Raw genomic sequence first — 14,209 nt, 5'->3', positions numbered from 1 at the left:
GCTCAGGTCATGATCCCAAGGGCTGGGGACTGAGTCCCGCATCAGGCTCTCTGCTCAGTGGGGAGTCAGCTTCTCCCTCTGCCTCTGCCTGCCACTCTGCCTACTTGTGCTCTCTGTCAAATAAATAAATAAAATCTTAAAAAAAATCCCAGCACTCATCAGAGTCACTAACATGTAAATTAAATTTTTACTGAAATAATTATGTGATTATTTCTCCCCAGAACATGTTCTTGGCAATTATTAATGATACTTATTCTGAAGTGAAAGCTGATTATTCAATAGGCAGAAGGCCAGATTTTGAACTTGGTAAAATGATTAAAAAGGTATGTCCAATTCTTTTCCTATTTTGAATTCTAAGACAAATCTTTTCAGTTTATACTTTTGTCCTTTGAATAGCACTTAAATCCCAAGTAGTGGTGGGGTTTTTTGTTCTGTTTTTTGTTTTGGTCCAGTCTTGCTCTTATTTGTATTATTTCACTGCCAGGGAAGTGAGATTTCTTTCTGGGTTTAAAAAAGGTGGCCGAAGTTATTTCAGATTTCAATATATCAAATAGCAACTGAGCTGTTTACTAAATGCAAAGCACTGTTGGGTTTTATAATAAACCTATCCCTTCCCTCCCCAAAATTTTCAACTTAGATGCTAGTAAATTTCTATAAACAGTCTTAACTCAGAAATCCATGGGCCTTGGGGCGCCTGGGTGGCACAGCGGTTAAGCGTCTGCCTTCGGTTCAGGGCGTGATCCCGGCGTTGTGGGATCGAGCCCCACATCAGGCTCCTCTGCTATGAGCCTGCTTCTTCCTCTCCCATCCCCCTGCTTGTGTTCCCTCTCTCGCTGGCTGTCTCTATCTCTGTCGAATAAATAAATAAAATCTTTAAAAAAAAAAAAAAAAAGAAATCCATGGGCCTTATCTTGCTTCCTTTCGTGTTTCTGTTAATGGCAACACTCTTCTCAGTCACTCGAGGCTTAAAAACCTTGAATTTTTTATTCCCTGTCCCTCATATGGTCTGTTACCAAGGCCTGTGTGTCAAGTCCATCTCTGTAGTTTTGTTCACATTTGCGAGATTCAAGGCCATGTTGAATTCTAACCGCCACCACTGGGTTAGGGCCCTCAGTACTTTTCACCCAGCCTTCTGTCTGGTAACATCTTCTGGCCTCTTTCCTGTGCCAGTCCAGCTCTGATATCACTTCTCTGCTCCCAATTCTTCAGTTTCTCTGGGCCTGTGAGGTAAGTCCAAGCTCTTTACGCAAACATGCAAGAACCTTCTCAAGTCTCACAGTTCCAACTTGTCCTTATTCACGATCACTGAACTATGTAGCATGTCTACCTTCCATGCCTCCGTGGACAGCATGGTATGGCCCAGCCATGTTGGAGCACAGCGCTGTGCACCATCACTGAATGTCGCTCTCCCCTCTGGGCCTCTGCTCATGTCACTCCTTGACCCCAGCAATGTTCCCTCCATTCCCTCAATGACCTTCTGTTCTCCTGGACAGAGTGACATCTTCCCTGTCCTCTCAACACCTACTTCGCTTGAGTTGTTAGCAGAGTCATGTGTGTACCATCTTGCTCATCTCTGCATAGCCATGGCTCTAACTGCATCACTTCACACAGGAAAAGTCCTAAGAGCCATGAGGTTAGTGGAGTTTAAAAACTCTGACCAAGAGCTCACCTGTAAAAGGAAACTATTCATATGTCCCCCAGTGAGGTGAAGTGTAGGTTTTGTCATCTTTTATCTCTTGATTATGATGCTGGTTATGTGCATTAAAGTGTTAACATCCTTAAATGCAATAAATGTTCATAAAACTGTTCAAAGATTTCTTTTTCTAAGTTCAAGTGTGATGTTCACAAGAGAACCCCTTTTTCTTCTTCACTAGCAGGCAGAAATCATAAGTGGTGACAAAGTGAAAGAAAGATAATCACAGCATTGCCTCCATATTTCTTGAGGGTAGTAGTCCCTAGGGACAGGCATTCCGTATTTCTTATTCCTTGATCAAAATTAGTACAGGATATATATTTGTTAAAATTTTAAACTATTTTTAATTATGCCCAGAGTTACAACAATGCTCTCGAAAAACTCAGACTAAAGAAACCTGAAGAGGATGAAGACAAAAAAAGGTAAGATGACTTAAATTTTTAACGTGCCGTTTCAAACCGTAGATTGTGTTAGAAGCTCACAATGAGAGTAAAGTTTTGGTTGCAAAACAATCACCATCCAATGTGCTGATTTCAAATACGTTGTCAACACACCATCCAGTAGTGCCTCCTAATTTTGAGAGTGCCGTGAGACTCCAAGCTAAGCTAATTAAAAATTAATTTAACGCATGCCATGCCCCTCAGAAAAAGCTTTAACAGAAAGCTGGATGGAATATAGACCCCCTAAAAAGGTAGGAAAAAATTTTAGTCTACATTAAGTGCATGCATTTAGCTATCAAAATAAAAACATTCTTACACAAAATAATTAAGGATACCTTTACATCTACTGAATCATTTTGGTATCAAAATGCTTCTGAAACCCAGGCCTCTGGCAGTGGGACATAATATAAACTTTTTTTTTATAGCTATAGATGTGACACTCTGGAGAACTTATTAATGACCACACTTTCCAAATAATTATGTTATCAGAAAGATCAAAAATGCAATTCAGATCCTTACTATAGAGCTGATTGTATTTTATGTTGGCATTTCCCTTTCTACTGTCATATGCCTCTGATTTTTATTTTATATTCTTAGTACGAAAAGTGGAGATTTGGTTGAGCGAGCCAGAAGAGAAGGCTTTGATGAAAATGTAAGATTTTAACTTTCTTATAAAGATAGCTTTATTAGAAATATGCCTACAAAAGAGTTCTGATTAAGAATTGAAATGATTTGCTTTCTTTAGAGCGGTAGTTGCCACCACCAAAAATTTCTCCCAGAATCCAGCTAGTTTGTTGTTTAGAACAAGTCACTTCAGTCCTGCATGCTACCTCTCTTATTGTTGCTCTCAGCCAGACACCCTGGTCCTCCAGCTGTAGTCACTGTGTGATAATCCCACAGGGTTTAGTGAGCACACTCTCTTGACATGATTATGTCATTTTTCTCTCATAATCATTAATGTGATTAATTACTTTCATGTTTTATACAGTTGACCCTTGAACAATGAAAAGGTTATGTTTACAGTACTGTAAACAAAATCCATGTGTACGTGGACCCACATGGTTCAAACCTGTGTTGTTCAGGAACCATGTTGTTGAACAACAGTTTGAACTTCGCAGGTCCAGTTATATGCGGGTCTTTTTTTTTTTTTTAATAAACACAGTACAGTATTTACTGTAAATATATTTTCTCTGCCTTATGATTTTCTCTGTAACATTTTTTCTCTAGCTTACTTTATTATAACAATACAGTATATAATAGATATAATATACAAAATATGTTTTCATCAACTACTTATGGCATCGTTAAGATTTCAGTCCACAAGGGCGCCGGGGTAGCTCAGTCAGTTAAGTGTCTGTCTTCGGCTCAGGTCATGATTCCAGGGTCCTGGGATCAAGCCCCGCATCTGGTTCCCTGCTCAGTGGGGAGCCTGCTTCTCCCTCTCCCTCTGCCTGCCACTCTGCCTACTTGTGATCCCAGTCTCTCTCTCTGTCAAATAAATAAATAAAATCTTTAAAAAAAAAAAAAGGATTTCAGTCAACAGTAGGCTATTAGTTGTTAAATTTTTAGGGAGTCAAAAGTTACACACACATTTGTGACTACACAAAGGTCAGCGCCCCTAACCCCCATGTTGTTCAGGGGTCAGCTATACATGTAGTAGAGCGAGGTTTCTGTGAGGTGAGGAAGTTACAAAAAGGAAAGGCTGAAGGTTAAAATGAACTTTGTGGTGTTGGATTAGAATTGTAGATTGTGTGTGTGTGTGTGTGTGTGTGTGTGTGTGTGTGTGTGTGTGTTCTATACCTCTGTCTATCCACTGATACTATCCACTGACTATAAAGGGCATCATTGGGACAGCTGGCAAATTCAAATGCAGGACTCAGCATTAGAGGATAATAATCTATCAATATCAGTTTTATGATTCTGATGGTTATGCGGTGACTATAATAAAGGAGAATGTCCTTGTATGCAGCAAATACACACTGATGCGCTCAGGGACAATGGGACATTCGTGTTGGCAACTCCAAATACTTCAAAGGAAAAAAAAAGTATTTGTACTGTTCTTATAAGTTTTCCGTAAGTTTGAGCTTCTTTTAAAAACAAAATTATAATTCAGTAAACCACTTCTGAAATAAAAGATGATGTAAATTGAAAAACATACTGTGTACCTAGGGGAATCACCTAGAATGAACATGATACTTATCCAAGTAAAATATGGACTTACAAGAAAAAGAAAACCAGGTTAGCATGACAACACTCAACACCATAAATCAACAGAGCAATATCTAAAAATTATGCAAAGAAAGAAAATGTAAGCCAGGCATATTTATATCCAGCAGACTCATGCTGCAAGTGTAAAGGCTCAAATAGTTTTGAACACGCAAGAACTCAGAGAATACTGTTGTATCCCTGAGGATTCTACGAGAGCAATCAGCTTCAGCTAACCAAAAGATGACTGGAGAAATTTTGGAAAGAGGAAGAGGGGAGAGGGATGGTATAAAATAGAAAAAGTTGACTGATTGGTTTGAATATATAGCTAAAATTAAAGAATTATCATTTAGAGTTAATCAGTAAGAATAAATTTTAGCATATTTAATAATACAATAAATTGTTTCAATGATTTTAAAACACATGTTCTCACATTTTAACATCGTTAAAATCAAGATGAACCTTATGGTTGACGGGGTGTCATATGGTAATTGGTAACCTTTCTTTCTTAAGTGGTCCATAAACAATGGTGTGTCTTACATTAGACTCCATCTCTCAGATACATGAAACACAGTAATAAGACTAAATATAGTTGGGTAATGGAGAGGAAGATGAGGAGAAGGAAAAAACTACAAGCTCATTTTCTTGTTGAACTTGTTTGATTCCTTGTTGAGAGAACCCAAGTAAGAAGAGAGGACCCAGGTTGTATAAAAAGATACATGAATAAAAACAAACCACTACAACAAAAATATATACCATCCAAAGGGTAGAAGAACCAAAACCAAAACAAAATATACCATGTGGTAAAAAATTTAAAACTTACCATGAAACAGTATGGTGTAACTGTGACCAGTTATGTCTGACTATCAGTAGAAGCAACTAAGCTTAGTTTACTTAAAAAGGAAAATTTTCAGATTGAATCACAAAGCAACACCCAATTCTATGCTATATCCTAAAATATATACCTAAAACAAAGTGATTCAGAAAAGTTAAATATAAAAGCATAAGCAAAGTTGTAAACAGGTAAGCAAAAGATTTAGAGAACACAACTGAATATAAGTCAAGGTAGAATTCTAGACCTACAGCTCTAAATGAGATGAAGGGCACTTTATAGAGCTAACATCAACTTTAATAGTTATGATTATCTATGCACCAAATAATAGGGCATCGAATTCCATCAAGTATGGCCTACTAAACTTATAAAATGAGAAATAAACTAAAAATAGAACACTAAAAATAGAGATCAAGAAAAATACAAGACAAAAACTACAAAACAATATAATAAGTTGATCTTATAGTTCCGTATTTAACTTTGTACTCTCAGAAGATATATCTGCTTTTCAAAAACCCATTCATAAAAAATGATCATATAGGGGCACCTGGGTGGCTCAGTTGGTTAAGCATCTGCCTTCAGCTCAGGTCATGATCCCAGGGTCCTGGGATCGAGTCCTGCATCGGGCTCCTTGCTCAGCAGGGAGCCTGCTTCTCCCTCTGCCTTCTGCTCTCCCTGCTTGTGCTCGCTCAGGCCCTCAGTCTCTCTGGCAAATAAATATTAAAAAAATCAATAAATTCAAAAATTGGTTAATATAGAAAAAATTATTTTAAAAGCAACACAGTAAAAATGTTTTAACAAAATCAGAAAATAAAGATTGTTTAACTGAGACTTTAAACTATTAAACAATTCTTGGGGTACCTGGGTGGTTCAGACAGCTAAGCACTGGACTCTTGATTTCTGCCAGAATCATGATCTCAGGGTGGTTAGATTGAGTCCCTTCTGGGAGTCCACACTCAGTGGGGATTCTGTTTCTCTCCCTCTTCCTCTGCACCAACCGCACCCCCCACCCCTGGCCAGCCACCCTGCTCATGCTTGTGTGCGTATGCACTCTCTCTCTCTCTAAAAATAAATATAATCGTTGGGATGCCTGGGTGGCTCAGTCAGTTAAGTGTCCCACTCTTGATTTCAGCTCAGGTCATGATCTCAGGGTTGCGAGATCGAGCCCTATGTCAGGCTCCACACTTAGCACAGAGTCTGCTTGAGATTCTCTCCCTCTGCCTCTGCCCCTCCCCCCACTTCCTTTCTCTTTCCTCCTCTCTCTCAAAGTAAATAAATACTCATAAACACATACATAAAATCTTCAAAAAAACTATTAAACAATTCTTGAATCAAATAGGAAATACAAAATGAAATTGCAGAATTCTTATAAAAACAATAAAAACACTATACAGCAGAATCTATGAGATAAAGTCAAATGCCCGAGGAAAATCAACTGATAAATTTACTGATAAATTTATCAGTAAAAATCAAGACTGAAAAACTGGTTTTAGCATTAACTGAAAAAGTTAGAAAGAACAATAAATAGAAAAAAACACAAATAAGAAATAAAGATAAAAACAGTTAATACATGGCACATAACAAAGTTGTATAAATATATAAAATGGCTGGTTCTTTGGGAAGGTCAGTGGGAAGAAACTACTAGCCAACAAACATGGAATAAGAGGGAGAAAGCGTAAACATGCATAGTAAGAAATTGCAATGGGAGAGATAATGAAGAAACAAGTAATTAAAAAAATACCACTGAAACTGAAGAAACACAAACAAATGGAAGGATATTCCATGCTCATGGATTAGATGCCTTAGTACTGTTAAAATGTTCCTACTACCTGGAGCAATATACAGATTCAACACAATCCCTATCAAAATTCCAATGGCATCTCGCACAGAAATAGAACAAACAATCCTAAAATATGCATGAAACTACAAAGACCTCAAATAGTCAAAGCAATCTTGAGAAACAGTAACTGGAGAAAGAAGAAAGCTGGAGGCGTAACACACCCTCATTTCAAATTATATTACAAAGCTTTTGGGGCACCTGGGTGGTTCAGTCAGTTAAGCCTCCGGGAACTCTTGATTTCCGCTTAGGTCATTTGTGAGATCAAGCCCTGCATCAGGCTTTGCGCTGGACATGAAGCCTCAAGATTCTCTCTCTCCTTCTCCCTCTGCCCCTCTCTCGCCCCTGCTTGTGCTCTCTCTCTAAAAAACAAGAAAAAAAAAAAAAGAGTTTTGGCAATCTAAATATTCTGGTATTTGCCTGAGACACAAAAACCAACGGAATAAACTAGAGAGGCCAGAAATAAACCCTTGCATATATGACCAATTAATTTATGACAAAAACACCAAGAATATACAATGGGGAAGAGACAAATCTCTTCAATAAATGGTGCCGGGGAAACTAGAGAGCCACATGCAAGAGAACAAAACTGGACCAATATCTTACATAACATTAACATAAAATTAACACAAAATGGATTAAAGACTTGAACGTTAAGACCCGAAACCATAAAACTCCTCTGACAACACAGGTAGTAAGTTCCTTGTCATCAGTCTCAGTGATGATTTTTTGGATCTGACACCAAAAACAATGGCAGCAAAAACAAAACAAGGTGGACTACAGCAAGCTAAAAAGCTTCTGTGCAGCAAAGGAAACAATTAACAAAATGAAAAGGCAACCTACTGCAGAGAAGAAAATATTTGCAAATTATATATCTGATAAGGAGTTAATATCCACAACATATAAAGAACTCACACAACTCAACAAGAACAACAAAAAATCCAATTGGAAAATGAGCAAAGGATCTGAATAGACCTTTGTCCAAAGACAAAGAGATGGTCAACAGGTACCTGAAAAGGTACTCAACATTACTAATCATCAGGGAAATGCCAATCAAAGGAGCTATCACCCCACACTAGTCAAAATGGCTGTCATCAAAAAGACAAGAGATATCAAGTGTTGGCAAGGATGTGGAGAAAAGGGAACGCTTGTGAACTGTTGGTGGGAATGAAAACTGGTGCAGCCACTGTGGAAAACAATATGGAAGTTCTTCAAAAAATTAGAACATATGGTTACCAGCAATTCCACTTCTGGGTATTTATCTGAAGGGAATAAAAACACTTAATTCTAAAAGATATCCACACCATGTTCACTGCAGCATTATTTAGAATAGCCAAGACATGGAAATAATCTAAGTGTCCATCAGTGAATGAATGGATAAAGAAATGGATATATGTATAAAGGAATATTACTCAGCCATTTAAAAAAAAAAAAAAAAGGAAATGCTGCCCCTTGCAACAATATGGATAAACCTTGTGAGCATTATTTTAAGTGAAATAAGTCAGAGAAAGACAAATACTGTATGATCTCATATGTGGAATCTAAAAACAACAACAAAAAACAAAAAACTGAACTCATAAATACAGAGAACAGATTGGTGGTTCACGAGGGGCAGGGGGAGGAATTGGTAAAATGGGTGAACGTGGTCAAAAGGTACAAACTTCCAGTTATAAAATAAGTTCTGGGGATGCATGTACAGCATGATGACTACAACTAATAATTAATTATTAATAATAATTAATAACACCATATTGTATATTTGAAAGTTACTAAGAGAGTAGATCTTAAAAGTTCCTATCACAAGAAAAAAATCTATAACTGTGTAATGATGGATGTTAACTATTAAACTAGTGATCATTTCACAATATATACATATATGAAATCATTATGTTGTACACCTGAAAAAAATCACTAAGAGACTTTTTTGTATAATTCTATGCAAATAACATTTGAAAAACTGAATGCAGTGCATAATTTTTCTCTGAAAATAAATTTAACCAAAAATGAGCCCAGAAAAGAGCTCTGTAGAACATCACAAAGTCATCAGAGCTACCTGCCTGAAAAATAAATCAGGCCCAGATGGCTTCACAAAGGAATTTTATCAGATTTGTAAGGAACAAATAGTTTCGATCTATTTAAGCTGTTCCAGAAAAAAAAATGGAAACCTTCCAAATTATTTTTATAAAATGGCTATATAGTCATTATGTAAAATGACTATATGTATATATACACACACACATATACACATATCACTTATAAATTTTGATCAAAAATCCTAAATAAAATATTAGCAACAGAATCTAACAGAACACAATAATATATCATGATTCAATAGGGTTTATTCTAAGAATGGAAAGATGGTTTAAAATTGGTAATGAACTAATTAACATAATTCATTCTATTAATACATCCAAAAGGAAGGTTGCATGATCATTTTCCACAGATGCTGCGTATTTGATAAGATTCAGCATCCAATCTTAGGGAGACAACAAAACAAAACAAAACAGAAATCAATGGACACTTCCTTGATACAGCAAAAACCATATATATCTCACCCCTAAGCTCCAAATTACTTAACAGACTGGAAAGGATGTACTGGAGGGATGAGCCAAAAACAATTAAGAAAAATAAATTAGAAGTTTAAGAATTGGGAGAGAAGAGATATAAACTACCTTTAGTTGACATATGATTCTCTTAAGTTTCCTAGATATGCAAGTACCAGAATTCAATATAGAATTAAAAATAATTTAAAGTTATGTCATATATGCAAACACTAACCAGTTCATTAAAAATTATAATACTCTATAATAGCAACAAAATAGAAAGTGCCCAAGAATTAATAAAAAGTGCTTAAAACCAAGATAAGGAAAATTAAAGCATGCCTTAAAGACACAAAAATACATTTGACCAAATATGTATACCTTTAGTCGGGACCTAATCAGGAAAATGGAATACACATTATGTATCTTATTTATTTATTCTTTTTTAAGGCTTTTTATTTATTTGAGAGAGAGAGAGCACAAAGGGAGAGTGAGAGGGAGAAGCAGACTCCCCACTGAGCGGACAGCCGGATATGGGACTGGAAATCCCAGGACCCTGAGATCATGACCTGAGCTGAAGGCAAATGCTTAAGCGACTGAGCCAGCCAGGCGCCCGACATTATATAGTTTAAACAGAAAAAATTTACTACAGGGAACTGGTTACATGGGTACTGGAAGGCAGAAAAAGTAAAAACACTGATGCAACTCATACTCTAGGAAGATGTTATCACTCCCAAGGCTAAGGTTACAAAAAGCGAAGTTATCTGAACCTCATCTTAGAGGAGCCTACAGAGCTGTTGTTCAGACCTCTGAGGGTAATCCCCACCCCACCCCTGCTGCTACCACTTCTGAGTGAGAGTGATGAGCCTGGTTCTGGGTATGCCAAAAGACTTTGGACTGCTGCAGCCGGGAGCCAACCACGGCTGCTGGAGATGACTACCATTTGCAGAAGCAATGCTGATGGATAAAAACCCAGATCCTTCACCCCACCATCCTCCACTAAGGCAGAACCTAACAAGCCAGTAGCAAGTGTCTGGGGAATCAGGTTTGTAAAACCTAAGACCTAGCATCATAGAGCAGAAAAGGGTAAATTCTGAGTTGAGAGAAATCAGCTAAATAGTAGGTCCAGTTGACCCTTTTGGCTATTATACACATTTGAACTTGCATAAAATGACATTAACTGTTTTCCACAGTTCCATCCAATAAGGTGGAACTATCCTTTATACAAATGAAGGCACTTTTATCCTCTCCCCCAAAAGGGAGAAGCAAAGTCCCAACAGTCATTGTATCTATCTCTGGGTGATGTTAAGACCTTTCCTAATGATATCACAATTCCTTAAGAACTCAATGTTTAAACTACAAAGTTTATTTTTCTTTTATTAAGTAAAGTTTACCCACCATATGGGGCCTGAACTCAAAATGCCGAGATCAAGAGTTGCATGCTCATACCAACTACACCAACCAGGCATCCCTAAACTACAAAGTTTGTTTTTGGACCTAAAACAGGCATCCCCCAGAGAATTCCCTGGATTCCAAATATAGCCCTCTCTGCACCTGTTTTGTAGCAGCAACCAATTTCCCCTTGGTACTCAGCCCGCTGAGTACCCACTTCTTTGCTTGCTGCTTCAGTAGCCTGAGGAATCCCAAATGGCCAGGTGGTAGTCTCATATTCTTAGAGCCAGTTAGTATGTCCCTTGATGGAAGCACGCTACCTACGAGGGTCTGTTTCTTTGGAGTTCCCCTGCTACCAAATACTCATTAGTTCAGTCAGAAAAATGAAAACAGGGGCGCCTGGATGGCACAGCAGTTAAGCGTCTGCCTTCGGCTCAGGGCGTGATCCCGGCGTTATGGGATCGAGCCCCACATCAGGCTCTTCTGCTATGAGCCTGCTTCTTCCTCTCCCACTCCCCCTGCTTGTGTTCCCTCTCTCGCTGGCTGTCTCTATCTCTGTCGAATGAATAAATAAAATCTTTAAAAAAAAAGAAAAAAAAGAAAAATGAACACACACAAGGTAGTCCAAAAAGAGGGCATTTACTACCGAGAATTCCTTCCTGAGGTATTAGAGGACTAGAAGAGACAGTGTTGAACACTAAATGAATGCAGGGACAACAGTGACAGCTACCGTCTACAGGGAAGAGGTTGAGTAGATTAGAACCCTGAAACTTGGAGAAAATGGCCCCAGAATTACCACTCTGCCTGTGAGGAAAGGAGCCACTGTCCTGTGAACGTCAAGGCAGGCTTCACAGAAGTAGTGAGGGTTGAGATGGGTTTTTTGAAGGATGAGTCAAGTTTACTAGGCAGTCTGTTTAACCCATACTACTACCACATCCATATTGTAACAGGCCTGGCCATACAGAAATAGCTGCATGGCCTACCACTTTAACACCACATTAAAAGTCTAAGTGAATATGTCAAAACATGAATGTTATAATGTGGCCAAAATAAAACTAGCAAGATTGAAAGCCATCTTTTCCTACTTATACTATGTTGGTTTAAAAGACAGACACTGTCTGATAGTTTCTCTGACCAGACCAGCACACATTTATCAAGTAAACAGAGTACGAACTTAGGCCACCATCCCCTCTGAGCAAAGTAATCAGAATCCTTATAAAGGGATCAACTTTGGTACTTCACATTATTGCTGGATTAGGGCAGTATCGTACTGATTTACTGAGAAGTCTTTGGATCATATCTGGGTGCAAGGTCTCTCCTTTCTTTCTTTCCTTTTTTTTTTAGGATTTATTTATTTGAGAGAGAGAGCACAAGAGCATAAGCAGGGGGAGCACAGGCAGAGGGAGAGGGAGAAGCAGGCTCCCTGCTGAGCAAAGAGCCCAACGCAGGGCTCGATCCCAGGACCCTGGAATCATGACCTGAACCAAAGGCAGATGCTTAACTGACTGAGCCACCCAGACACCCCTCCTCTTTCCCTTTTTTTTTTTAAGTGCTGTCCCTATTTTCTACAACATAAGAGTGCATTTTTTCTAATTTGGGAAAAAATTATTTGGACACTAAAAGGCAAGTGGGTGGTAGTGAGGACAAAACACAGGAAGGACTCTTTAGGAGCAGAGACAAACGCGGCAACAAGAATTTTCTGTTATGAGGAACTTATTTTGGGGTCTGTGGGCAGATTGGAGTGTACAGATTGATGCAGTAATCCCAAAAAGGGGACTGGGGACTGTTAGGTAAGACTGCAGGGGTCTGGCCTCGAAGCAGCTAGAAGGGCAAATACCCACAGATGTACTTGTTAGTACATTTGCTTCATTACACAACAGAAGTACAGAAAAGAACAGCTCAGCTTTAGCCAAGTGAAGAACAGAGAACATGAGAAAGAAATTCAGCTGGAGAGGCAGAGAGGAAGAGGCAGTGAAACGAGAATAAGCTGATGATTTTTAATTTAAAAAACCCCTAACTCCAGTGAACAGTTCCAACACCAGGCCCTCTCAAGTGAATCTGCTGATGCGTAGATCTTAAAGCCAGGAAGGGCAAACTCCAGTGGGGCTCAAAACCACAGCCCTGGAGACTAGTATAAGATTCTCAACCCCATGATGCTTGGGTGCCAACTATGCTTGTCCTCTGACTTGACAGGAGATTCAAAGTGCAAAGCAGATGAAAAAGTGGAAAGAGAGGCTTGAGAAAAAGTATTATTCTGCAGAAATTCAAGATGACTACCAGCCTGTCACTCAACAGGAATTTCGAGAGTAAGTATATGTTCTAACCAGGGCACTGTGGGATATCATGATATGGGGACCAGGGCCATGAGTTATATTATTTTCCTGAAACCAGACCTTATTCTGTTGAGATGCCACCCCTTTTCTCATCTTTTTACCCAACTTTGAAATTAAACAGAAAGCACAAGACTCTATTTGTTTAAATGTAAGGTGAGAGTGAAACCAATTGCTTTTATCCTTACGTGTCCAAATAGGAACTGCCATTTATATTTGATATGCATAGCAAACAACTGTTCTCCAGTTTTAGAATATAAGATCCAAACTTGGCCACACTAGGCATGTTTTAGAAGCTTAAAATACTATCTTCCCACTCCCAAGTACTTCACAATAGGTACTAATAACCTGCTGACACTTTATGCACAAAGGTATGTTACTCATTCTCTGCTTCCTTCTAAATTATTCTCTAGACTCTTTTTATATGCTGTGGAGCTGGAGAAAGAATTACACTATGTCAGTCTAAAACTAAACCGAGTGATGAGAAAGATTTCAACTCTACAACCTTGAGAGAAGTGCAGGTGAGAACCTGTGATATGATCATTGAGCAATTCTAACAAAGATTTATCCTTGTACTGAATTATTTCCTAAACATGTCCCCATTACAGGTACACTTTAAAAACACTGCACCACCTATCAGCAAACTATCATCAGAGTCCATGATAATCTCAAAAGATTTCCAGAAATTAAGTGCCCCTGAATGGGACCTGCTGTACAATCCATGTATGTTACAGCATGCATCCAGAGTATACACACAGTTACACATAAAGGATTTTAGGAGATTTATTTAATTCTAGCAATGTGAAGATAAAGTACAAAATGCTGCTGCTTATGGTTCATGGGGAAGGTCTCTAATAGGTCACTAAGTAGGTAAAGACAGTTTTCTCAATGTTACCTAGAGTATAGAAACTGTGCTTTCATCATGTACCATGTTCTAACT

General features: G+C 38.3%; 1 protein-coding gene across 1 annotated transcript in view; it reads left to right on the top strand.

Moving 5' to 3' along the window:
* Positions 1–13,784, top strand: part of PKD2L2 (polycystin 2 like 2, transient receptor potential cation channel) — a 38,063-nt gene extending 24,279 nt beyond the window's left edge. Inside the window, exons 10-14 of the mRNA XM_045794619.2 lie at positions 222–323; positions 2,051–2,115; positions 2,731–2,785; positions 13,133–13,245; positions 13,683–13,784. Of these exons, the coding sequence (XP_045650575.2) occupies positions 222–323; positions 2,051–2,115; positions 2,731–2,785; positions 13,133–13,245; positions 13,683–13,779 (432 nt within the window). The 3' untranslated portion in view covers positions 13,780–13,784. The remainder of the gene's footprint in view (positions 1–221; positions 324–2,050; positions 2,116–2,730; positions 2,786–13,132; positions 13,246–13,682) is intronic.
* Positions 13,785–14,209: the final 425 nt, after the last annotated feature.

The sequence above is a fragment of the Ursus americanus genome, chromosome 5, assembly GCF_024610735.1.
Source record: "Ursus americanus isolate L20-20 chromosome 5, mUrsAme1.1.p, whole genome shotgun sequence".
NCBI lineage: Eukaryota > Metazoa > Chordata > Mammalia > Carnivora > Ursidae > Ursus > Ursus americanus.
Note: the sequence above shows the minus strand (reverse complement) of the source record. Positions and strands in the feature narration are given on the sequence as shown.